Below are 24,249 nucleotides of genomic sequence, written 5' to 3' on the forward strand. Positions count from 1 at the left end.
ATTTTTCTAAGGAATGCTACAAATAGAAGGAGACAAAATAATTGAACATGCCTTGTTTACCGATTGGGTACCATTGAAGACTGAATTATACTACAAAGCTGGGAATGGGAAAGCTTGTTGAATAATGTTCTTCTTCGGATGTTTTGAACTTTCTTTCTTTCTTTCTTTCTTTCTTTCTTTCTTTCTTTCTTTCTTCCAATACACAATGAGTGTTTTTGTGGGTATATATATATCTATATACAAATAGTAAAATACATGATGAAGGAGATACTCAAAAATACATGATAGAGGAGATACTCATAGTAAAATATATCTAAGAAAGAAGAGAAGATATAGTAACAGAACATATCAATGAAAGAATAGAAGAAGAGATATGGGAATAGAAGAAAGGTATAGGAGACATAGGAGAGCAATAGGACAGGGGACGGAAGGCACTCTAGTGCACTTGTACTCGCCCCTTACTGACCTCTTAGGAGTCTGGATAGATAATCTAGATAATCTAAGGGTAAAGTGTTGGGGGTTTGGGGATGACACTATGGAGTCCGGTAACTTCAGTTCTAACCGGCATGATCAACGTGAAAGAATTGTGTGCTGGTATTCCTTGATTCATGACCATTATTGGGATCAGAATCTTAGTCCTTCAGCAAAGCTATTGTTAAGCGAGATACCCATGTGAGTGTTTTTTGCCCAACAATTGCAATGCTGCCACTCCTGCTTGCAATCATTAACTAATCTCCCAGTTCATTAAAGGGACAGAGCGAAAGAGCTGCTTTGCTGAGTTCAGCTCCCTTCCATGCCTGGAAAGGATCTTTTCCAGCAGGCTGCAGGCATGGAGTTTAGATCTTCAGATCTGTGCTCCATTTTTTCATCCCACCTAAGAAGTTCAGCTCCTCTCTATATATGGGAGGAAATTGCTCCAGCAGGCCGCAGGAATAGAGGTTGGATTTTTGAGAGGTGAGCTCTATTTTTATATCCCACCTAACAGTGATGGGCTCCTACAGGTATGGTCAGGTACACAGAACCGGTAGAAAATTTTTGAATGTTTTTCTTTTTCCCGCTTCTGGGCTCTGGGTATGTTTTTCCCATTACAGTAAATGAGGCTGAATGTGTATAATTTTAGAAGAGATGTGCATGAGCATGTGTGTGTACATACACCTACAGTTTATATAGTAGATAATGTATATTTTTGTGTGCCTATGTGTAATATGTATGTACACATATGGCATATATGCATAGAATTAAATAGTGTATTTTGGATGTTCAGTAATAGTAAATAGATAGGGAAATTGTATCTCTTTGAGGCGAGGAGGAGCCAGGCACCCTAACCCTAACCCTTGACGTGGGTGATGTCAAGTTGGCCACCTTTAAGCCAGTCACATGACTTTTAAACCACTCCCGGTCACATGATTGTTAAGCCACTCCCCCTGGTCACATGGCCAACAAGCCACACCCACAAATTGAGCCACGCCCACAGTGTGGTAGTAAAAATTTTTGCAGCCCTTCACTGCCACCTAAGTTATTCAAATTCCCTTGAGTGGCAGCTCTTTCAGCCAGCACCCAGAATCAAGAAGTGTTCCCTCGGGCAGGCAGTAGCTTGCAACCTTCCATACCAGCTTCCCCATTGACTTTCTGGGGAAGCTAAGAGAGAAGATTGCAAATGGCAATCATATATTCCCGGCACACTTGCCAACATAAGTGTTAACCATTGCTAAATGAATGGTCACAAATCCCTACTACTATAAGTCCCAATTCAACTATTTCTGAAGGTCCAACAGCTTTCCTGCCCATGGTATTGACTGTGGAGCATTCTCCTCAACCAGCAACCTTCTGTAATAGTTGGACTCAACCGCCATACTATTCATACAGAGACAAATCCACATAATTAAAGTGAGGGGTTTTTTTAATGGTTGCTACTTTTTGGGAAAACAGAGAAACTTTTAAAATGCTTGTTCTTGATTTCGAGGAGGGCTATCAAACTCGCGGCCCATGGATCAGATGTGTAACGTGCTGGCCACGCCCAGTTTAGCGAGAGGGGGAAAAGTTGTGATATGTCACATGATGATGCGTCATCATGATTGAGAGAATCATGTCCAGAATAGCTGTTGTGGTTTGCTGAGTAGATGGAGAAAGATGAGGAAAAATTTGCCTTAGAGCTTAGAGACCTAAAGCATAATTCAGTGTCTTTCCTAAACATTGCAAACTTGTTTTTTTTTCTTTTTTGTATAGCTGCTATCTAATCGTTCTCTTGATTAAAAAGGTCAATGCTTTCTTAAAACAAAGCTATTCTAATAAGCACGGGTATGAGCTGAGAATTTGAACTGTAATGGAATATGGTCAAAGGATCTTCTAAAAAGTTTTTTTTGCTGAGCTTATGGAAAAAAGAAGGCTGCTTTTGCTTTTTCCCAAGCCTGTCTGTCCATCATAGCCCCACTTCGTTCTATGTGCACTGTAGCTTGAAATTTCAGGGAGATTTTAAAAAGTGGTATTAACTGGGCTTCCCTTGTGCAGCACTGGAGAAATAATAATAATAATAATAATAATAATAATAATAATAATAATAATAATAATAATAATAATAATAATAATTATTATTATTATTATTATTAATTTTCTTTATTAGATTTGTATGCCGCTCCTCTCCGTAGACTCGGTGCGGCTCACAACAACAATAAAGCAATGTATAACAAATCTAATAATTTAAAATCACTAAAAAACCCTTATTAAAAAGCAAAAAAACATACACACAAACATACCATGCATGTTTCAATATAAAACATTCTTTCTCTTCGTTATTGCCAACTAGCCACAAGTTTTAAGTAGAGTATTTGATATGTGTTTGCAAAATATACTGCTGAAAAAAAATAAAGGGAACACTCAAATAACACATCCTAGATCTGAATGAATGAAATATTCTCATTGAATACTTTGTTCTGTACAAAGTTGAATGTGCTGACAACATGTAAATTGATTGTCAATCAGTGTTGCTTTCTAAGTGGACAGTTTGATTTCACAGAAGTTTGATTTTCTTGGAGTTATATTCTGTTGTTTAAGTGTTCCCTTTATTTTTTTTGAGCAATGTATATTGTTTGTGTATTCTTCCATAAGCTGATTGAATGGTTTTTAGGCCAGCTTTTCTTAACCTGATGCCCTTTCTCTTACATAGTAAGTGCAACTCCCTAGAATTTTTTAATTATGCGGGCTAGAAATCTGAGCAACAACAATACCAACAGGGCTGGAGGTCATCTGGTTGGAGAAGGTTCTCCTACACAAATATGAGGATTGGAATGTACTGTTGTGCTTCTTTGGGTTTCCCGGTGGTTTAAAATATACTGACACACCTTTTGAAATACATCTTTTAACACAGAGATTCAGCGATAATAGACTTTTACTCCAAATGCAATTATAGGAATAGCTTTTATGAGGAAAAATACAAATATTCCTTCCATCTCATTTTTACATTATTGTGCAAACTTAAAAGGGAAAAAACTATACAAATATTTGCATAGTTTTTTCCCTTTTAAGTTTGCACAATAATGTAAAAATGAGATGGAATGAATTAGTAAATGCAAAATTAACACAGACCACAACTCTGTAAGCATTCATTTATCAGCTTGCCTTTCCTTCCATCAGCTCAACACTATCTCTTCCATTTTCACTCTCCCCATAGTAATAAACACATGAAATTGATTGAAGAGAGGGTGACTAGCCAATAATCAGCCAAATATTTTCTAAGGTTGAGGGTAGATTTGACATTTGACTTTCTCCAGCTAATCCATTTACCTGTTTGCTAGAGAAAGTCCAAGAGATGACACCAAAATACAATAAAGCATCAGGATGTTGATGTTGATCAAACACACAATTCATAATTAAATCAAGCATAAACACAGTTAAAGTCTTGATGAACCACTATGATTTTACTTGGTTCAAATAAGGAGTCCATCATCAAGAAGATCATATGATTGAAAGACAGACATCTCTCTTTTCAAGGATGATTTACGTGACGGACAAAAACTCTTCAGATAGCCTAGCTAGATCCAAAGTCATTTAAAATATAGCCTTCCCCACTCTGTTATCCTTATCTGACGTAGTCATTGGCCAGGTATTAGTTTGTCAAAAGCTAATTTAGAGTTTTGTTGGTTTAAATTGACACTCGGCATCCTCACCCTTCTTTAGCTAGACCTTGAGCAGAGTCCCACTCAGAATTGGTGCAGAAAAATAGGTACAAATTTCTTTCCTTTACTTTGGGATGTCTTCCCATTCTAAGAGGAGGTCTATAGTTAGTCCGTCTTGAAGTTCATTCCCAGAAATGAATAATATTACTGTAACATTCTCCTTAGAAATCATAAATCTTTTGTTATCTGATTCACTGATTAACAAAATGCCTTAGCAGCTTACAATAAATACATAAAACCAGAATGAGCCAAAAAAATATATGAAAATTAAGATGGTAGACTGATGTAATAAGGTTTTATTAAACTAATTCTCTCTTAGCTCAATTTATTTCATGAGGTTGTGAGGAAAAAATTGAGGAATGCCAGGCTTTCCCATTCTGGCTCCAGAATGACAGTTAAGATAGGGATCTGCCATATAAATAAATACACTTCCTGAGCCTACATATACCCTAAAACTAGTGCAAAATCCTATTGTCAAACTTCAGCAAGTCAATCTGGGATGTTGGAACCATCTGAGTTACTGGTAGGATACATGTGGCTCACAAGCCAAGAAATGGCTTCTCCCCATTACACACTTTGGCGGTAGCAAGAAAACTAGTTTGTGATTTCCTTATAAATGCTACTTCAGTAAAAATAAGAAAAGAACAGAATGTTTGCTAGATTGTGGTTTCCCCATCTCCTCCTCAAGAAAAATAAAACATTGCCATTCCACTTAAGGTGTTTGGCACCTAAAGCAGTGTTTCCCAACCTTGGCAACTTGAAGATATCTGGACTTCAACTCCCAGAATTCCCCAGCCAGCGAATGCCAAGGTTGCCAAGGTTGGGAAACAATGCCTTAAAGGCACAACTCCATTATAAAAGATGCTGGGTATGCCAAATTCCAAACTCACCCTCTTTCCTTTCTGTTGAACATCTAGTCAGTGGCTCCACTAAGTCTTTTTTCACTCTTTTATGAGACAATTATGTGGATGGTTTCTCACAGAAGTAGCCAATGTCTTGCCAGAATTGAAATGAAACGGGTTCCCTGAGCCACAAAACAGTTTGAAGGTTGGAGAAGGAGACATTGTTCCCAAACTAGTAAACTCAATGCCAGATGGAAGCAGAATAAAAATGAGGCTGTATAAAAGACCTTCTCCTGAAGACTTTTTAAAAAAACTACTACATTCAAGCATGAATTCATTTTAACTTTAACTCAGCTATATTTCTTGACTTGTTGGAGAATACAGTGTTCCCTTGACTTTCGCGGGTCCAACATTCGCGAAAAGTCAATACCACGGTTTTTCAAAAAATATTAATTAAAAATACTTAGCGGTTTTTTCTATACCACGGTTTCTCCCGCCCGATGATGTCATATGTCATCGCCAAACTTTCATCCGACTTTAATAAATATTTTTTTAAAATAAACTTTAATAAATAAGTATAGTGAGTACCTAATAATCTAAATGGTTGCTAAGGGAATGGGAAATTGTAATTTAGGGGTTTAAAGTGTTAAGGGAAGGCTTGTGATACTGTTCATAGCCAAAAATAGTGTATTTACTTTTGCATCTCTACTTCACGAAAATTCGACTTTAGCGGGTGGTCTTGGAATGCATCCCCCGCGAAAGTCAAGGGAACTCTGTATTTCATTTTGTTACTGTAGATAGAGGTCTTTTTTCTAATGCTTTGTAGGGGAATTTTTAAATTTTGGAAGAGATGTGGTAAGGACTGTGTTGTCTCTTACCTCAAGTTAATTTCTCCAGGAGTACGTTAATTAAGGGCAATAATTACATCCAGGTTTGGTTGCTGCCATATAAAAAAGATGTTGAGACTCTAGAAAGAGTGCAGAGAAGAGCAACAAAGATGATTAGGGATGGGAGGCTAAAACATATGAAGAACGGTGGCAGGAACTGGGTATGTCTAGTTTAATGAAAAGAAGGATTAGGGGAGACATAATAACTGGGTTCCAATATCTCAGGGGTTGCCACAAAGAAGAGGGAGTCAAGCTATTCTCCAAAGCACTGGAAGGCAGGACCAGAAGCAGTGGATGGAAACTAATCAAGTAGAGAATCAACCTAGAATTAAGAAGAAATTTCTGACAGTTAATCAGGAATGACTTGGCTCCATAAGTTGTGGGACCCTGGACAATCATTTGTGTGAAATAGTATAGGGATTCCTGCCTGAGCTGGGGTTAGACTAGAAGACCATAATTCCATCGAATTATGTTATTCTGTCATTAAATATGAAGGCAGAGTTGTAGTCTGGTGGACAGTTACAAATCAATAGGTGACATTACTTGTCAATGTCTGGCACTGAAGCTTACTAGTTTTCTGGACTATCTGTAACAAAATTTTAAACAATTAATTAGTCTAAGTGCTTTACCAGACATGTTAGATCATTTCCCCCATGTTATTGTTATTCAGGGTACATAATTTTCAGCCTCCTATAAAGCTTTGGATGTAATTTCTTGAGTCACTCTAGAAACTTCCATTGAATTGTATTTTTAGCGTCAACAAAGGGGGCATGACTAATTATATTGGGAGAGTAACCATATTGACAGTGTTTAATTAATAACATTTACTTTTAGTTTAATCACATTTTAGTTGATTAATATTCTTCTGCTGCATGAATCCCAGCGGCCGATAAGGTCCCACAGAGTTGGCCTTCTCCGGGTCCCATTGACTAAACAATGTCGTCTGGCGGGCCCCAGGGGAAGAGCCTTCCCTGTGGCGGCCCCGGCTCTCTGGAATCATCTCCCCCCAGAGATTAGAACTACCCCCACCCTCCTTGTCTTTCATAAATTGCTTAAGATCCACCTATATCGCCAGGCATGGGGGAATTGAGACATCTCCCCCAGGTTTATATAGTTTTATGTATGGTATGCTTGTGTTGCATGGTTTTTAAATGTTGTGTTTTTAATGTGTTTTCTTTTAAACATTAGATTTGTCACATTGTACATTGTTTTATTATTGTTGTGAGCCGCCCCGAGTCTGCGGAGAGGGGCGGCATACAAATCTAATAAATTATTATTATTAATTATTATTATTTTTCTTTATTCCTTTTTTCTCCTGTTCTGCTTCAACTCCCAGTATGCTGTTCAAAAGCCAAGAATAGTTCTTGGTCTGAGCAAAGTTTGTGCAAAACTGTTTGTAGTCTAGTACCTGGAAAAGTGGCAAGACAGATAATGCATTGCTGGAGTCTATATCCCTTATCAGAGATGAATATTTTAGCAGCTAACAATGAAAAGTGTCATTTGCTATCCACGATGAATGATAAGTCTATTGCCCATCACAGTCATTCTTATTATTATCTGATAGAATCAATGCATTTCCATTATTGCTTGTATGTCTTCTATGAAAATTTCCAGTTTGCTCAGAAGTCCTCTGCTGTGGGAGCATCATGGATAATCAGACGAACCAAAGAAGGAAATGTATATATCCTTTTTTTATAAGTCAGTTGACTCATGCTTTGTTTCCAAGAAAAGGCTCCTGTTTGGAGATATCTTTGATTTCCTGATACTATTGACAAATAGTTAGGATATTTTCTTACCATATACCCTGCTTGTAAACATTCCAAAAATAATCTGCGTAGTTCCTGAAGATTAAGAGTTGGAAGATTCTTTGTGCAATGGTGTTCATGACACACACATAATTTAAATTTAGTTTGACTTGCGTGGTCAGTTTATTGTAGTCCAGAATATCTTCCTGCTATTAGATGAAATAGACCCCATCATGATGGGCACTTCTGAGAAAGACTGGGATGGAGAATTTTATGGCCATAATTCTGGATAAAAGTATTGCCTTATATCACATTAATATATAACGACCGCTTCAAGAACTTCCTGTTTCCCATGCCCATCTAATTCAGCAGTCTATTTCAAAGATGGTCAATTGACTGCAGAAGAAAACCCACCAAACCTTGCAACACATAGCTGAACTACAACTGTCCATTCAGTGTAGCCAGGAGGCAATGGTGAAGGATTCTGGGAGATGGAGTTCCGCAACCTCTGGAGAGCCTTCAATTTACTCATACCTAAAACTATTTTATACACTAGCATTGGGTCAAGTCTTGTTTTAAATGAACCCCAAGCGATTAAAACATTTTTCAATTGCCCTACACATTTTCCTGAGACAAACCCAATCAATTTGACACGTTCACACACTGTCTGGGTGGGTTGGAATTCAAAAGGAAATACATATTTGACTGGGAAACACCCAAACCTGGCAGCTAGTTGCTCTTAGCATGCCTAAAAATAACATGTGATAAATTTTACCTTGATTCCTCCTTTATTATTGCGTTTTCTTTTTTAAAAAATCTGCAACATCTTATAAACATTTTTCTCTTTGTACTTATTTTTATACAAGTTTATATATTTGAAGGTAGTGACAGCCACTGACTATTTTAGTACATTGTTTTTATTCCAGCCATGTGCACACTTATTAGGAAATAAATCTTGCTGGAATGTGCTCTTAGAGAAATTAATTTTCAAGGAGACATATCTGAAAAGAATTTGAGCATTTCCTTTTCAAGGAAGTGAAGAGTTGGATGTAATAAAAGTAAAAAGGGGTTGGACGAATAAAAATGAAGCATTTAGTCTGACAGTCATGCTTTGCTCTGCACCATGGTATGGATAGTTCGTTTTATTTTGGTTTAAGAGCATGAAACCAATAACAAACCATTCCAAGTGTGATATAACATGAAATGGAGATGGTGACACATAAATTATGCTTATTATGCTTCTATTCTGTTCTGTTCTGATCTGATCTGATCACATGAATGAATGAATGAATGAATGAATGAATGAATGAAAAGAACTAAGTGCAGAAAAAAACCCAGAAATAATAATGATTTAGTAAAGAAAAAAAAGAAATCTAAACATTACTTCCCCTTTCATCGTGAGTATAAACAATTTTAGCAATTTATCACTTCTCTCATATTCCTTCAAATCTCTAATCTGACCTTCCAATAGTCCAAGGTCTTGATTTATTTTCCTTTTTTTCTTTGTCTCACAATTTATCACAAAACCCGTTAACTCTTTAACAAATCTTCTTTATATATCTGCTGCAAGAAAGATCCAGATGACTTTTTCCATATAATTCTTTGAGCCTTTCTTTTTAAACACACTTTCAGATCAGTTGCACTGATCTGAAGTAGACTTGCTACTTTGTTCCTCTTCCATAACATTGTATATATCATACTTAGAGACAACCCATCTCCCTTGTAGACTCATGTTTTAAAGACAATCTAACAATAATGGGAGAAACTCCTAAAATTAACTTCAGGGTCCGTTGTTCACAAATCCTTAAACATATCTGATATTAAAGTATTTGCTTCATTCTATATTAGTAAGTAAACTTTAAGAGTTTTTTCTCCTTTAACTGTAATCTTCAGTTCCTTCTGGTTCCCTCATGTCAATTTTCATAGTTCCATCCTATCATTTTTATCAAAAATTCAAATTCTTGAATATTCACTTTCCAATGGGAAGGATTCTTATAATTAATTCAAAAATCTTATTTTAAATGCATCTGAATTTTTGGTATGTTTGTAACTTTACAAAATAAAAAACTTGCATTTATTTATTTTTGCTAAAGATTGAAGGAAATTCATATGTTTTCAGACTTTTGCTCCAAATGTTCCCAACAGCTGAAAAGCAGTTAACAAGCAATTTCCAAAAGTGATTAGAAAAGGAAATAATGCAGTCCTTTGGAAAGAGATCAATTGCAGTTCTGGCTAAAATGGCTAAAATAGCTATTTCAGAGCTCTAAGTCCATAAGAGACCTTCATCTTGCAGTCTTCTGACAAGGGGAAACATCTGTCTGGAGCACTTAATGGGTTATCTCATGTTATCTCCCTGTCCAGAGACAAGGTATGAAGAGCTCACTGGCTCTTTATTCTGCCACAGTTGTTGACTCCGTTCTTAGCAGAGCTATCCTCAGCCATTTCTTCACTAGAAGTCCGAAAATTCACCAGTAAAACTGGAGTATGTGAAGCTTCTGTGGGCATCAGAACTTCCAATTCTGATTAACTATTAACTTGATGCTTTTCTGCTAAGTTGAGAGACTCTTTTTACCCAAGACTACATTTTCAAAGTATTGCAGGTCCCAAAGAGGAGCTAGAGTACTATTTATTTGTTTATTTATTTTGTCCAATACACAATGAGGGTTTTAGTGGGTATATATCTATATACACATAATAAAATACATGATGAAGGTTATAGAGGAGATACTCATAGTAAAATATATCTAAGAAATAATAGAAAAGAAGATAAAGTAATAGAACATATCAATGAAAGAATAGAAGAAGAGATATAGGAATAGAAGAAAGGTATAGGAGATATAGGAGAGCAATAGGACAGGGGACGGAAGGCACTCTAGTGCACTTGTACTCGCCCCTTACTGACCTCTTAGGAATCTGGATAGGTCAACCAATAGATAATCTAAGGGTAAAGTGTTGGGGGTTTGGGGATGACACTATGGAGTCCGGTAATGAGTTCCACGCTTCGACAACTCGGTTACTGAAGTCATATTTTTTGCAGTCAAGTTTGGAGCGGTTAATATTAAGTTTAAATCTGTTGGATGGATTTCATTCATACTTTCCTGAGGCACTTTTTGAGATGGTTTGCTCAGGTGTTTACCAGTGGTGGATTCTAACTTACCTCATCACCAGTTCGCTCCCTCGCACACCACGTAGGCTTGGGCACATGCGCAATGCCGAAAACTAACCCTTTGTGCATGCTCAGAAACAAAAAGCAGCTTCTGGACATGTGCAGAAGTCAAAAACAAGACCGGTTCATGGGGTTGGCCAACAGTCGATTGCTCCTGGTTCAGCAAGCAGGGGGAAAATTTCCACTACTGATTCTATAGAATGGGTCCAAACCGTAAACCACCCACCTTTGAAGTATACATGTAAAAACATTACATACATAGTGATTGTTTTGTGCCAAGATGGATTTGTAATTGTTTTCTTGATTCCTCTATAGCAGTGGTGGCAAACCTTTCTTTTGTTGGGTGCCGAAAGAGCATGCGTGTGTACTATCGCACATGCACGAGTGCCCACATCCATAATTCAATGGCTGGGGAGGACGAAAACAGCTTCCCCTGCCCCCCCCGCAGAGGCCCTCTGAAGGCCAGAAATAGCCTGTTTCCCAACTTCTGGTGGGCCCAGTAGGCTCGTGTTTTGCTTTCCCCAGATTCCAAAGGCTGGAGCTAGGGGAGGGTAAAAATGACTTCCCCATCCCCCTGGAGGCTCTGTGGAAGACAAAAACATCCTCCAAGAGCCTCTGTGTGAGCCAAAAATCAGCAAAAATCACACACATGCTCATTGGAGCTGAGCTAGGGCAATGGCTTGCATGCCAGTAGATATGGCTCCATGTGCCACCCGTGGCACCCGTGCCATAGGTTTGCCATCACTGCTCTATAGTGTGTATATTCAATTTTCAATTCAATTTATTAGATTTGTATGCCGCCCCTCTCCGTAGACTCGTATATACGTGTATACACAGTGCATATAAAATACTGTCCATTATTTTCTGTTTTAAATAATGTACATTTTTAGCCCCTAATCCACCATGCTTCTTTCCAGTAGATTCTCATGCTAAGGGATGGCTTTCATTCAGATTGTAACCTTTCTACTCTTTAGAACATGTGGGTGTGATGAACTTATCAGCTTTACACATATGAATTTCTCGCTCTTTTTGTCTGGCAAAACTCACAGAGTTTCTTGTCAGTTCCACTAATGCTTATTCCTCTTTGCTTCTTTCACTTGGTGCTGACAAGGCCAACAAAAACCATGTCCATTGTAGAAGTTCTGGGAAATGTTCACCCTTCTGTCCTGCTTGTTTGTTGCTGTGCTGGAGCTTTGTTAAAAGGAGAAAAAGCATTAAACGCCTAATTGTTTCTAATAAAAAAAATTCAAAAGGTTTTTTTTTAAAGTAATGTGTATATAAATTTTGCATTCATTATGCCATCTATTATGAGAATTGCTTCTTATTTAGTAGTCTGACCATATACATGTCACACAAACATTGTTTTGTGATCCCCCCTGCCTTTAAATTAAATATAAGATAAACAAGATGGAAAAATAACACCGTAGGAATAAAATAATAATACATTATTGCAGTGATGGTGAACCTTTTTTTCCTTGGGTGCTGATAAAGTATAGGCATGTGCTATCACACATGCGTGAATGCCCACACCCATAATTCAATGCCTGGGGAGGATGAAAACAGCTTCCCCCACTCCCTGGAGGTCCTCTGAAGGCTGTAAATGGCTTGTTTCCCAACTTCTGGTGAGCCCAGTAAGCTCGTGTTTTGCCCTCCCCAGGCTCCAAAGGCTTCCCTGGAGCCAGGGGAGGGTAAAAACACTCACCCTCACCCCCCCCAGAGCCTCTCTGGAAGCCAAAAACGCCCTCCCAGAGTGCAAGACAAAAATCAGCTGACCAGCACACACATGAATGTTGGATCTTAGCTAGGGCAACAGCTCGTGTGCCAGCAGATATGGCTCCGCATGCCTGTGGCACCTGTGCCATAGGTTCGCCATCACTGCCTTATTGATATTACTAGTATATCCATCACCATTAAGTAATTTACCAATTTGAAGAGCAATAGATTCTTACAATATAATAAAACCCAGAGGTGAAATGTTCCCGGTTTGCTTGTGTCTGTTGATCGTTGGAGAGCAAGTTGCGAATGCAACGTGAGGCTCCGCCCACACACCTGGATGCAGCCATTTGGGTTCTTTTACCCTCTGCACAAGCACAGAATGCTTTGTGCATGCGCAGAAGGCAAAAGAACCCAAATGGTGGCGTCCAGGCGGGTGGACGGAGCCTCAAGCTGCCTTCGCGACTGGCTCTCCAACGACCGACAGACATGAGCGACAGCTCACATTAGAGGAACATCTTTCAGCTGTGGTGAGGGGGGCGTTTGCCCAGGTTCGCCTGGTGCACCAGTTGCGGCCCTATCTGGATTGGGAGTCACTGCTCACAGTCACTCATGCCCTCATCACCTCGAGGCTCGACTACTGAAACGCTCTCTACATGGGGCTACCTTTGAAGAGTGTTCGGAAACTTCAGATCGTGCAGAATGCAGCTGCGAAAGCAGTCATGGGCTTCCCTAAATGTGCCCATGTTACACCAACACTCCGCAGTCTGCATTGGTTGCCGATCAGTTTCCAGTCACAATTCAAAGTGTTGGTTATGACCTATAAAGCCCTTCATGGCACCGGGCCAGATTATCTCCGGGACCGCCTTCTGCCGCACGAATCCCAGCGACCATTTAGGTCCCACAGAGTTGGCGTTCTCCGGGTCCCGTCGACTAAACAATGTTGTCTGGTGGGACCCAGGGGAAGAGCCTTCTCTGTGGTGGCCCCGGCCCTCTGGAACCAACTCCCCCCAGAGATTAGAATTGCCCCCACCCTCCTTGCCTTTCGTAAGCTTCTTAAAACCCACCTCTGTCGTCAGGCATGGGGGAATTGAGATATTCTTTCCTCCTAGGCTTCTACAATTTATGTATGGTATGTTTGTATGTATGATTGGTTTTAAAATAAGGGTTTTTTAGCTGTTTTAGTATTGGATTGTCACATGTTGTTTTTACCACTGTTGTTAGCCACCCCGAGTCTACGGAGAGGGGCGGCATACAAATCCAATAAATAAATGAGCGAACCAGGAGCATTTCAGCCCCTGGTAAATCCCCAGAGCTCTTAATGACATCTGAAAACATAGCGCAATGATTCAATTCACTTTAACGTGTGTTTTTCTCATCTGATGAAAAAGCCAATGATTTTAAAGCACAGGTTTCAATGGATGATCTTAGCTTTACATGGAGTCACTAGAGTGATCATCTGGGAATATTTTTGAAGTATCTGAATAGGATGAAATGAAACAAACAACATGCCACTTGATGGGATGTATCATGTATTCAGCCATGAATCATTGCAGCTATTGTTTTCATTGTTTTTCTCCTGTCCTGTGGATTTACTTCACTTCTTTTAATCAGGAGATACATGGTTGCCTATTTGCACCAATGCACGAATTAAGATGTATTTTAGGCTTGGCTGTCATCTACAGTACTATCTGCACCTTAGAAATATTAGCTATGGTTTGTTAAATGGACCATAATTGACAAGTTTTTACCACAGTTCTTAAGCAAATCAAGTAGTCATTAAGTGAATCATACCATTGTTAAGCAAATTCACCCATTATTTTTTTTCGTTATAAGTGCATGGTGTGATACCTTATTTGCATCTTCATCTTCATCCATTACATTATTCTAGTCTTCTTTCCACAGCTTGCTGGTTGGCGCACCTCGACAAAAGGCTTTCCCATTGCAACGAGCCAATAGAACCGGAGGGCTGTTCAGCTGCGACATTGAAACTCCAGATCTACCCTGCACACGTATCAAATTTGATGACACAGGTGAGCTAGCTGGACCTTTGGTTTTGGCAGAATAAAAATATTTATGTAGGAACCTCTTGGAAGAATCCAATTTGGCAGTTCTAATTAATTTATTTTTAATTATAACTTTTAAATGGGGATACAATCTCCTATTTAGTTTCTCAGCTTTCATTTTCATTGTTACTGGTTTTTGGGCATAGCATAGGTAATTTGAGCAGGCTTTGCTCTTTCAAAACTACATGTATGTAGTTCAAAACTACATGTGTGTAGTTCAAAACTACATGTGTGTAGTTCAAAACTACACGTGTGTAGTTCAAAACTACATGTGTGTGGTTCAAAACTACATGTATGTAGTTCAAAACTACATGTGTGTAGTTCAAAATTACATGTGTGTAGTTCAAAGGATCAGTTTTGTAGATGCTTCAAAAAGTATCTATACTTAAAAATTGTGTGTGTTTGTGTGTGTGTGTGTGTGTGTGTGTGTGTGCACATGTGCATATGATGCCCCAGCAGAGTCAAATCATTTCTGAGTTTTCTATATTCCCAAGAACAAAATGAGGATGTTCAATGAACATGTAATCTTGATTCGTTGTTGTGATGGGATAGGGAAAGTACCTAATGAACAGGAAGAGGAATAGTATGAAGAAGAGGAATATGAGCAAAAAACCCACTTTCATCCTTTACTGTTTTATTATATGACACATTACACATTTTATACTGTAATGATATCTCCATACAAAATGCAATGTTCATCCGCGAAAACTTTGTACTGATACTATAGACAAACAGCACCATCTAAAGACTATTGCAGGTATAAATAATATTCAGTGAATCTATAATGAAAATAATAATTTGCACATAATTGTACAGAAACTATTTTAAACGGGATAGTAGAAATAGATGAAAGCTTTTTTTGCAATGATTTTTTTTTAGATGACCCAGAAAAAGAAAGCAAAGAAGATCAATGGATGGGTGTAACTGTGCAAAGTCAGGGTCCGGGTGGAAAAATTGTGGTAAGTTTTCAGAATGTTCTCTGAGCCTCAACATTGTTGATATTTTCCACACAGACAAATCTTTAGGATTATTTTAAGGAGGGTCTTTAGGATTATTTTGATTTGATAGATACAGGAACTCTTCACTTAACAACCCTAATTGGCACTGACAATTCCAATGCTAAGCAAAGCAGTTGTTGAGGAAAACATCACACCACTGTGCTGACTTCCAACAGCAGTTGTAGCTGTTAAGTGAGACATCACGTAATTGTGACTTGCAACCAGCCAGCATCTCCACTGATTTTGCTTGTCGGAAATTGGCTGGAAAGGTCTCAGATTGTGATCACCTAAGGCGCTGCAATTGCCAAAGTGTTTTATAAAAAGTACCGTATTTTTCACTCTATAAGACGCACCTGCTGATAAGACGCACCTAGATTTTAGAGGAGGAAAATAGAAAAAAAAAAATTTGAGCCAAAAAGGGGAGAGGAAGAGAGGAAGGAGTGAAAGAAGGGAGTGAGGGAGGAAAGAAGGGAGGAAGGAAAAGGAAAGCAAGAAATGGAGGGAGGAAAGGAAGGAAAGAAAGAAAGAAAGAAAGGGGGAAGGGACAGGAACAGAGGAAGGAAGCAAGGAAACTTATGAAAGGGGAGAGTAAGAGAGGAAGGACTGAAGGGAGGGAGGGAGGGAGGGAGGGAAGAAGGTAGGAAGGAGAAAGAAAAGAAGAAATAGAGGAAGGGAAGGTAAAAGAGAGAAAGAAAAAGAGCAAGAAAGAAAGCAAGAAAGAGAGAGAGAAAGAAAGAAAATGAAAGAGAAATAAAAATAGAGAGGGGGAATGAAAGAAATGGAAGGGGGGAAGGAAGGAGAGAAAGCAAGAGAAAGAAAGAAAGCAAGAGAAAGAAAAAAGAATGAAAGAGCAAGAGAGCAAGAGAGAAAAAGAAAGAAAAAGAGAAAGAAAGAAAGAAAGAAAGGCAACTTCAAAGAAAGGCTCACTGAGCATCTCTCACTCTCTCTCTCTTTCTATCCCTCTTTCTTTCTTTCTCTTCCTTTCTCTCTCTCCTCTTCCTTTATCTCCTCTCTCTCCCTCCCTCTCTTTCTCTCCCCCCTCTCTCCCCCTTTCTCTCTCTCCCTCTCTTGCTATCTCTCCCCCCTCTCCCTCTCTCTTTCTCTCCCCCTCTCCCCCCTCTCCCTCTCTCTTTCTCCCTCTCCCTCTCTTTCTCTCTCTCTCCCCCTCTTTCTCTCTCTTCTTCTCACTTTCCCTCTCTTGTTTTCTTTCTGTCTCTTTTGCTTTCTCTCTCTCTCACTCTTTCTCTCTTTTTTTCTTTCTCACGCTCTTTCTTTCTCTTGTTCTCTCTCTCTTGCTATCTCTTTCCCCCCCTTTCTCTCACTCTCTCTTTCTCAATTTCTCTCTATCTTGCTGTCTGTTGCTCTCACTCACTCTCGTTCTCTCTCCGTTCTCAGCGGTGACGGGGCCCGGCGAAGGTGATATTCAATGTCGGGGGCGCTCGGGCGGTTGCGCGCGCTCCCTATCTCCCTGCTAGCCCACTCGGAATATTCAAAATAAGAAAAACCTTTGCCGGCAAAGGCTTTTCTTATTTTGAATATTCCGAGTGGGCTAGCAGGGAGATAGGGAGCGCGCGCAACCGCCCGTGCGCCCCCGACATTGAAGACCTTCGCTGAGAAAAGCCTTTGCCGGCATTTCCTCTTGGCGTCAAGGAGGCACAGCGGCGGGTGGAGAGAGGGAAGGGGGGGGGCAGCGGCGTCCCTCCTGGCCTTGGCGGGCTGCCCGACCCTCCCCACCTCCTGCAAATGCGGCGGGCGGCGGGGGGAGAGTGAGGAGCCGGTTCTGGCGGGCGCGGGGCTTGGCTGGCTGGCTGGCGGGGGGAGCGCCGCTGGTGGTGCGGAGGGAGACCCTCCTCCGGGAGGGAGGGGGCCAGGCAGCAGCTAGCCAGCCAGCCGGCGGGATGGCGCTTCCGAGTTCGCAGCCTCCCCCCCCCTCCCTGCCTGCATCTTCGCTCCATAAGATGGGGCTGATTTTTCTTCCTACTTTGGGAGGAAAAAAACTGCGTCTTATGGAGCGAAAAATACGGTAACTTTTTTCAGCACAGTTCAAACAATTGCTAAATGAGTGGTCATTAATTGAAGACTTCCCATATCCTCATTTAGCGTGGTCATTAATTGAAGACATTCCCATATCCTTGTCCAGCAACCAATTATTGACAATGATGAAAAAGTAACTGTGTCTTATCCTCGCATTTATGACCTTTGCAGGTCTTTAGAGCACAAGAAAGTACAGACATGGTTTCACATCACTTAACCCCCAAATTGCTGGCCCCAATTGTCATTGCTAAATGAAGACTTACCAGTACTATTTTAGAGCCAAAGGTGGACGACTTAAGGACAACAAGGAGACATATACTGCAAACCACTTTTTAAGATCCCAAAAATGGATCTGCCAAATTGGTATTTCTCATCCTGCGAAACTAAGATGTATATATCTCTACTCCAGAATTCCCAATCAGAATTCTGGGAGTCATTCACACATCTTAAAGTTACTAAAGTTGAGAAACACTGTGTTGGTGTCAAGCTATGAAGCAACCTAGGAATGATTTCCCCAAGTTTTTAAAGGGAAAATAAAAATAGGTGTTTGAACCCATCAAAAACCTGTAATTCCTCCAGCATCCCTAGAGTCTTTAATTCCTATTTCCATAATAAAGCCCTACCCCGCCACACAATTCAAAAAACAAAAGAAAAAAGTACAGTTTCATCTGCCAGACTATGGTTTCATCATTGTTACCTCTAAGTTTGTAGTTAGGGGACACAGTGGCTCAGTGGCTAAGATGCTGAGCTTGTTGATCAGAAGATCAGCAGTTCAGTGGTTTGAATCCCTAGCGCTGTGTAATGGAGTGAGCTCCCATTACTTGTCCCAGCTTCTGCCAAACTAGAATTTCAAAAGCATGTAAAAATGCAAGTAGAAAAATAGGAACCACTTTTGGTGGGAAGGTAACAGCGTTCTGTGCGCCTTTGGCATTTAGTCACACTGGCCCATGACCACGGAGATGTCTTCGGACGGCGCTGAAACGGAGATGAGCACCGCCCCCTAGAGTCGGGAACAACTACCATGTATGTGCGAGGGGAACCTTTACCTTTAAGGTTGTAGTTGTGCTGTCGTGCCATTTTATTTCCTGTTTAATTTTTAGGGCTCTGCGTATCTTTTCATTTTGAATTGTGGAATGAAGTGAAGCGGCAGCATCTGTACGCATGCGCAGACACAGTCAGGGTCAGGTTCCAGAGCAAGTTATACAAGCTTGGAAAAAGATGTGCCTGTTTGTGTGCTTTGGAAATTTGGGTTTCGTGTGGCCTCCTGTGTATTGTGCAGCCTCTCTTTCAAAAGATTTGCAGTGTTGTGATCGTTTGAGATGGGAGCCGGCCTTGAATGCTCTTTTATATCTTATTTATGGACCTTACACACAAGGCACATTGAGATATATATAATCTATATCTATATCTATATCTCTGCCTGGCTGCCTGCCCCCCCCCTCTCTCAATGTGCTTTGTGTGTAAGGTCCATATAATGTGTGTGTGTGTGTGTAAAACATATTTTTGCTGAATTTGAAAATGGAGACTAGTATAGATCATTCGACAGAAAAAACATTAGCACTTCCTTGGTACAAAGCTGAAAGGATGAGATCCTGTGGCCTAGAGGTTAATTTTCCACCTTACAAGGCAGAGGTTGCAGGATCAAATCCCAGTGAAGGTATGGCTGTTTGATGAGGCCACAAGGCCGAAATAGATCTATACTAGTCTCCTTTCATTTTAAAATTCAGCAAAAATATGTTGTAGTTTGTTGGCTATGAAAAAATTAATTAACTGCCTTGGAATTGGCCTTGGGTTGGGACGAAAGGCAAAAGGAAGCATTAAGCTCATCCCATATTTGGGTATACCAGAATGATTCGACAGAAAAAACATATATATATACAAATAGACAAAACAAACTATTCTAAAGGTGCAGTTAACAAAACAGTGTACATAAGATTGGAAGTGCACTGTTACATTTCATAGCCAAAGCTGCACTTAAGACACTGTTCAGTCTGGTTAAAGCAAACACACGCTTATCTGCAGACATTCTGTGCAGAGTTAATTGTTTGGAAAATCAGCCCTGTTCATTTGTAGAGGAGACAGATCTGTGGACTGATCGAATTTGCTTCTGATGCTTTTTACAGACCTGTGCACATCGCTATGAGAAAAGGAATTTTGTCAACACGGAGCAGGAAAGACGAGACATCCTTGGGAGGTGCTACGTGCTGAGTCAGGATTTCTCCATTTCCCCCAATGAGTATGGTGGGGAATGGGGTTTCTGCGAAGGCCGAGGGAGAAACCATGACACTTTCGGCTCCTGCCAGCAAGGTGTTGCAGCCACATTTACCAAAGATAGTCATTACATTGTATTTGGTGCACCAGGGACCTATAACTGGAAAGGTATAAACTCTTTATGTTCCTATCATTCCCACTATCCATTTTCAGATTATATATCCAGTCTTCTACAGAGCAATAACCACTGCTGAAAACCAATCACGTACTACCCTTTTAGGCTACTCACCCCAAAAAGGGAAGGACACTTTCTGGTGTAGTACAGGTAGTCCTCGACTTACAGAAGTTCATTTAGTGACTGTTCAAATTATGACAGCATTGGAAAACAAAGTGACTTTTTCACACTTACAACCGTTGCAGCATCCCCATGATCAATCACAGGACCAAAATCCAGATGTTTGACAACTGGCTCATAATTATAATGGTTTCTGTGTCCCAGGGTTTAGTTTCTCCTGCTTCGGACCATATCGGCCGAACCGCTAGCGACCCACTGGTGAGGTCAGGATGGTGGGGTTCAGTTGGTGTCAGTCCGTGGGTGCCACCATCTCTTTTTTTTGGGAATTTTTGATGTATTTTTTACCGTTTGGATGTTGTTTCCACTCAGGGATGGGCTACTAGCCGGAACACTAAATTGGGCTCGCCATGGTGAGTGCTTGCAGGGCTAGCGCGATTTTGCTTCTGCACCTGTGGAGATAGCAAAATCGCGCACGGAGCCACAGGTGAGCCCATGTTTCTGTGAGGGTTTTTTTGCTTCTGCACAAGCCAAAACACGTGGACATGCAGGTGCAGCCGTAGCACACCTGTGCGTCTGTACGCGATTTTGCTACCTGCCCAGATGCAGTAGCAGAATTGCACTGGACTCCGTTAGCACTCAGAGCCACAGGGGCGAGCCCCTGTCACCAGAAGCTTTTGTCGGTTTGCTTAATGTATGTTAGGCTTTTCTCCTTTTAAATTTAAGGGGAAAGAAATGACTTCCTGATTGTCACGAGTACTCAGTGTTCTAGTTATGAAACTGATTTGTTTTGGAAATGTGTTCTTCTATCCCCACTCCAAAGCTTAAAGTAATTCACGCTCATTTCCAATCTGCATTCTTATTTTCAAATTCCCTGGGCATCTCTGTACCTTTCTCATCTTTCTCTACTCTGAAAAAGCTCTGATTCCTCTTCCTCTTCTCTTACTGTTTCTGTTCCTTCAGCTTCAACCACAACAACACACGAGCACACGACAGATACAAACTTAAAAGTAAACTGCTCTAAACTCGACTGCAGGAAATGTGACTTTAGTAACCGAGTAGTTGATGCATGGAACTTACTACCTGACTCTATAGTGTCATCACCTAACCCCCAAAACTTTCCCCTTAGACTATCCACTATTGACCTCTTTTGATTCCTAAGAGATCAGTAAGGGGCGTGCATAAGTGCATCAGCGTGCCTTCCTTTCCCTGTCACAATGTTTCTCTCTTATGAGTATCATGTATACAATATCTTTGTATATCATCAATACGTACTTGACAAAACAAATCAATTAATTAAATAGTTAATTAAATAATTAACCAGCTAACTAAATATCTCTTTAGCCAACTTGATTTGGCCACAATAATTCAGACTGCAACACATCCCATTCTCTCAAGTGGAGTAAATTTTGTGATGTTTACATGCCACATGTCTACTACCAATACAATAAGCAGGTTTTGGGGGGGGGGGCAGGGGTTGTTCATATCACCCTGATCCTATTTTTCAGAATCTTTCTTTGTACCATTCATTATGTCATTGTATCCAAATCAAGGATAGAGTTGGGCTCAATTGTGACCACTCCCATTCATAGGTGTTTCTTTGCCCCTTCCATTTTAAAACTCTTTTATTTAATGGCCCCCACCCTTTATAACATTCATCCCATCTTTTGTTTTTGTTCTGTTTTGCCATTTCATTCCTCTAGGTGTGGTGCATGCAGTGCGTAGTAATTACAACCTTGATGAATTTGACAACTTTGATGATGGGCCTTATGAAGTTGGGGATGAAAGCCTGCACAAGGAATTTCCGGTTCCTGCTAACAGTTATTTAGGTAGGATTTAAGCTCTTGAGAGACCATCCCGAGTGGCCAAATTCAAATGCTCCCGGGAGGTAACAGAGTGACAGAAATCTTGACTTTTGATCAAAGCTTTAGCCATTCATGCTGCCATTTTTAGGCCTCAAGTACAGATAGCATCCCGGCTGTAAAACCCTTAAGATCCACTAACATGAAGAAAGATATGAGAGGCGCAATTGTCAACCTGGACATTCTTATGCTGGGATTTAACAATCCTCTCTCTCTCTTGAAAGATTATGGTTTGAGGATCAGTACAAACCTGGAAAATAGAGAAATCAGGGAATTATCAGGGAAATTGGCAGTTCGGAAAATATCAGGGAATTAGCAGGGATAATCACAGAATAAATCAGGGGAAAAAACCCAAACTGTTTAAAAGTCAGGGAAAAATCATGTAAAAAACCCCACAACTGCCTGGAAGAGTCAAGCAAAAATGATCATAACTGTGGCAACAACTTGTTTCCTCAACTACCAATATTTCTCCATGGCTTAGCCGTTTGGTATGATGTCATCTACAACCGCGCCTTAACTAGATGGCAAGTTACAGGGAAACGTCAGGGAAATATCAGGGAATTTCAAAATGCTTTCCCTCTGGACACCCTGTCAGTAGCTCTGTTTCAAACACAAAGCCTCAGGAGTTCTTATAAATTGCTGAAGAGGATACAAATGTGTCTGTAGTAAAAGCATCAAAGCAACATTCCAAACCCTGGGTCTTCCTTGAAATGTTTAATGACGGTCTTGATAGAATTCTGCATTGCATGGGAATTAATAGCCTGCTTTTAAATGCTGAGTACATGGGAGGCATTGAATATGAGTTCAGCTGAATGACCATTTGGATGGCACTTCAAAAAAAAAAAAAACCAGTGACGAAATAGTTTTTATTAAGGTAAAGAATAAAAAATAACCATAGATTTGGTGGCTACACTACACCAGATCCTGATACCGTGAGTAAAACATAGGACTTGTTGTGATTGTCTGGGAGGTAAGAGCTTTATTCATGATGCTTCATTCTTTTCGCTGGAGACGCTGAGGATTGAGTTGAATCTTCTGTAAGCATTGCATGTGTCATTGATTCCTCTATTGTTGGTACAGGGGACATCTACAGTAAATCTGTTTTTTAAAGCTAGAATGGAACATGAAGGAGAAAGGGGGTGAGAAAACAGCATAAAATCGTTTTCTACAAATGGGATTTAAAAAAATAAGTATGGCAATTTCATTTCACTAGTGTGAAACAAATATTGGCTTTATTTACATCCCAGAAAGTATTATCTCTGGACTTGGCTTTCTTTCAAAAAAAAAATTTTTTTTTTAAATTGATTTTTAATTCCAAGACAAAGACGCATACAAAAACACATAACATAAAAAAGAAGCCCAAGCTGCTCCATACTTTTCAGAAGTCTAAGACTTGCCTTTCTAACATGGACATATATTGGGATTACAATTCACAAACCTCCCTGCTACCATGACCATTGGAATTCTGGGAATTGTAGTTCCATGGCATGTAGAGAATGCCAGCTTGGAGAAACCTGTTATTGGCTATCCTGTTTCTTGGCTAATGTTCTATACCGGGGTTGGCAAACTATGACCAAATCCAGCCTGCTGCTTTTTACGGCCTACATGCAAAGAATTGGCAGGTAGCAGATTGCCAGGTGTGAGCCCCAACTGAGCTCCTGGGGAGAGGGGCGGGGCTGAGGGCCAGGGGCAGATTGTCCTGGGGAGTGGCAACCTATTGACACCCTCTTTCTGGGAGGCCTCTATCATCTATTGCAGGGCTGCCAAACTCACAGCCCACAGGCTGGATGCATCACTCACTATCCATGCCCACATCCAGTTTAGCAAAGGGGAAAAAGTCACAATATGTCACATGATGACACCGTGATACACCATATCTATTGGATATCACATCATGTTCCTTGGCCAGTAGACCTGCCAATCATTCCCACAGGGTCAGAGGAGGAGGATCCTGCACATTGCAGAAATAATTTGCCAACCCCTGCTGTATATTATCACAGTGTGTTTTTACTGTCCTTTATTTGTAGTAGCAAGCGCTTCCTGTATTGAACTATATTTTCTTTCCTTGCTCTCTGCTTAACTTTTTCTCCTTCTCTGCGTTTTCTTTCTCTACTCATCATTGCAGGTCTTCTTTTTGTGACAAGTGTGTCTTATGCCAACCCTGATCAGTTTGTGTACAAAACACTGCCGCCCAGTGTCAGAGTAGACAAACCCGCTGATTTGATGATGAATAGCTACTTAGGTTTGTTGACTTCAAAAGC

At 40.2% G+C, this 24,249-nt stretch overlaps 1 protein-coding gene across 2 annotated transcripts in view; it reads left to right on the top strand.

Annotated features, from left to right (window-relative positions):
* The window catches only part of ITGA6 (integrin subunit alpha 6), an 89,124-nt gene that overhangs the window by 19,921 nt on the left and 44,954 nt on the right, over positions 1-24,249 (top strand). For both annotated transcript variants that reach the window (XM_070731761.1, XM_070731762.1), the window contains exons 2-5: positions 14,431-14,558; positions 15,471-15,550; positions 19,747-20,002; positions 21,830-21,955. In XM_070731761.1, coding sequence (XP_070587862.1) covers positions 14,431-14,558; positions 15,471-15,550; positions 19,747-20,002; positions 21,830-21,955 — 590 coding nt within the window. The remainder of the gene's footprint in view (positions 1-14,430; positions 14,559-15,470; positions 15,551-19,746; positions 20,003-21,829; positions 21,956-24,249) is intronic.

Source organism: Erythrolamprus reginae, chromosome 1 (assembly GCF_031021105.1).
Source record: "Erythrolamprus reginae isolate rEryReg1 chromosome 1, rEryReg1.hap1, whole genome shotgun sequence".
Classification (NCBI taxonomy): Eukaryota; Metazoa; Chordata; class Lepidosauria; order Squamata; family Dipsadidae; genus Erythrolamprus; species Erythrolamprus reginae.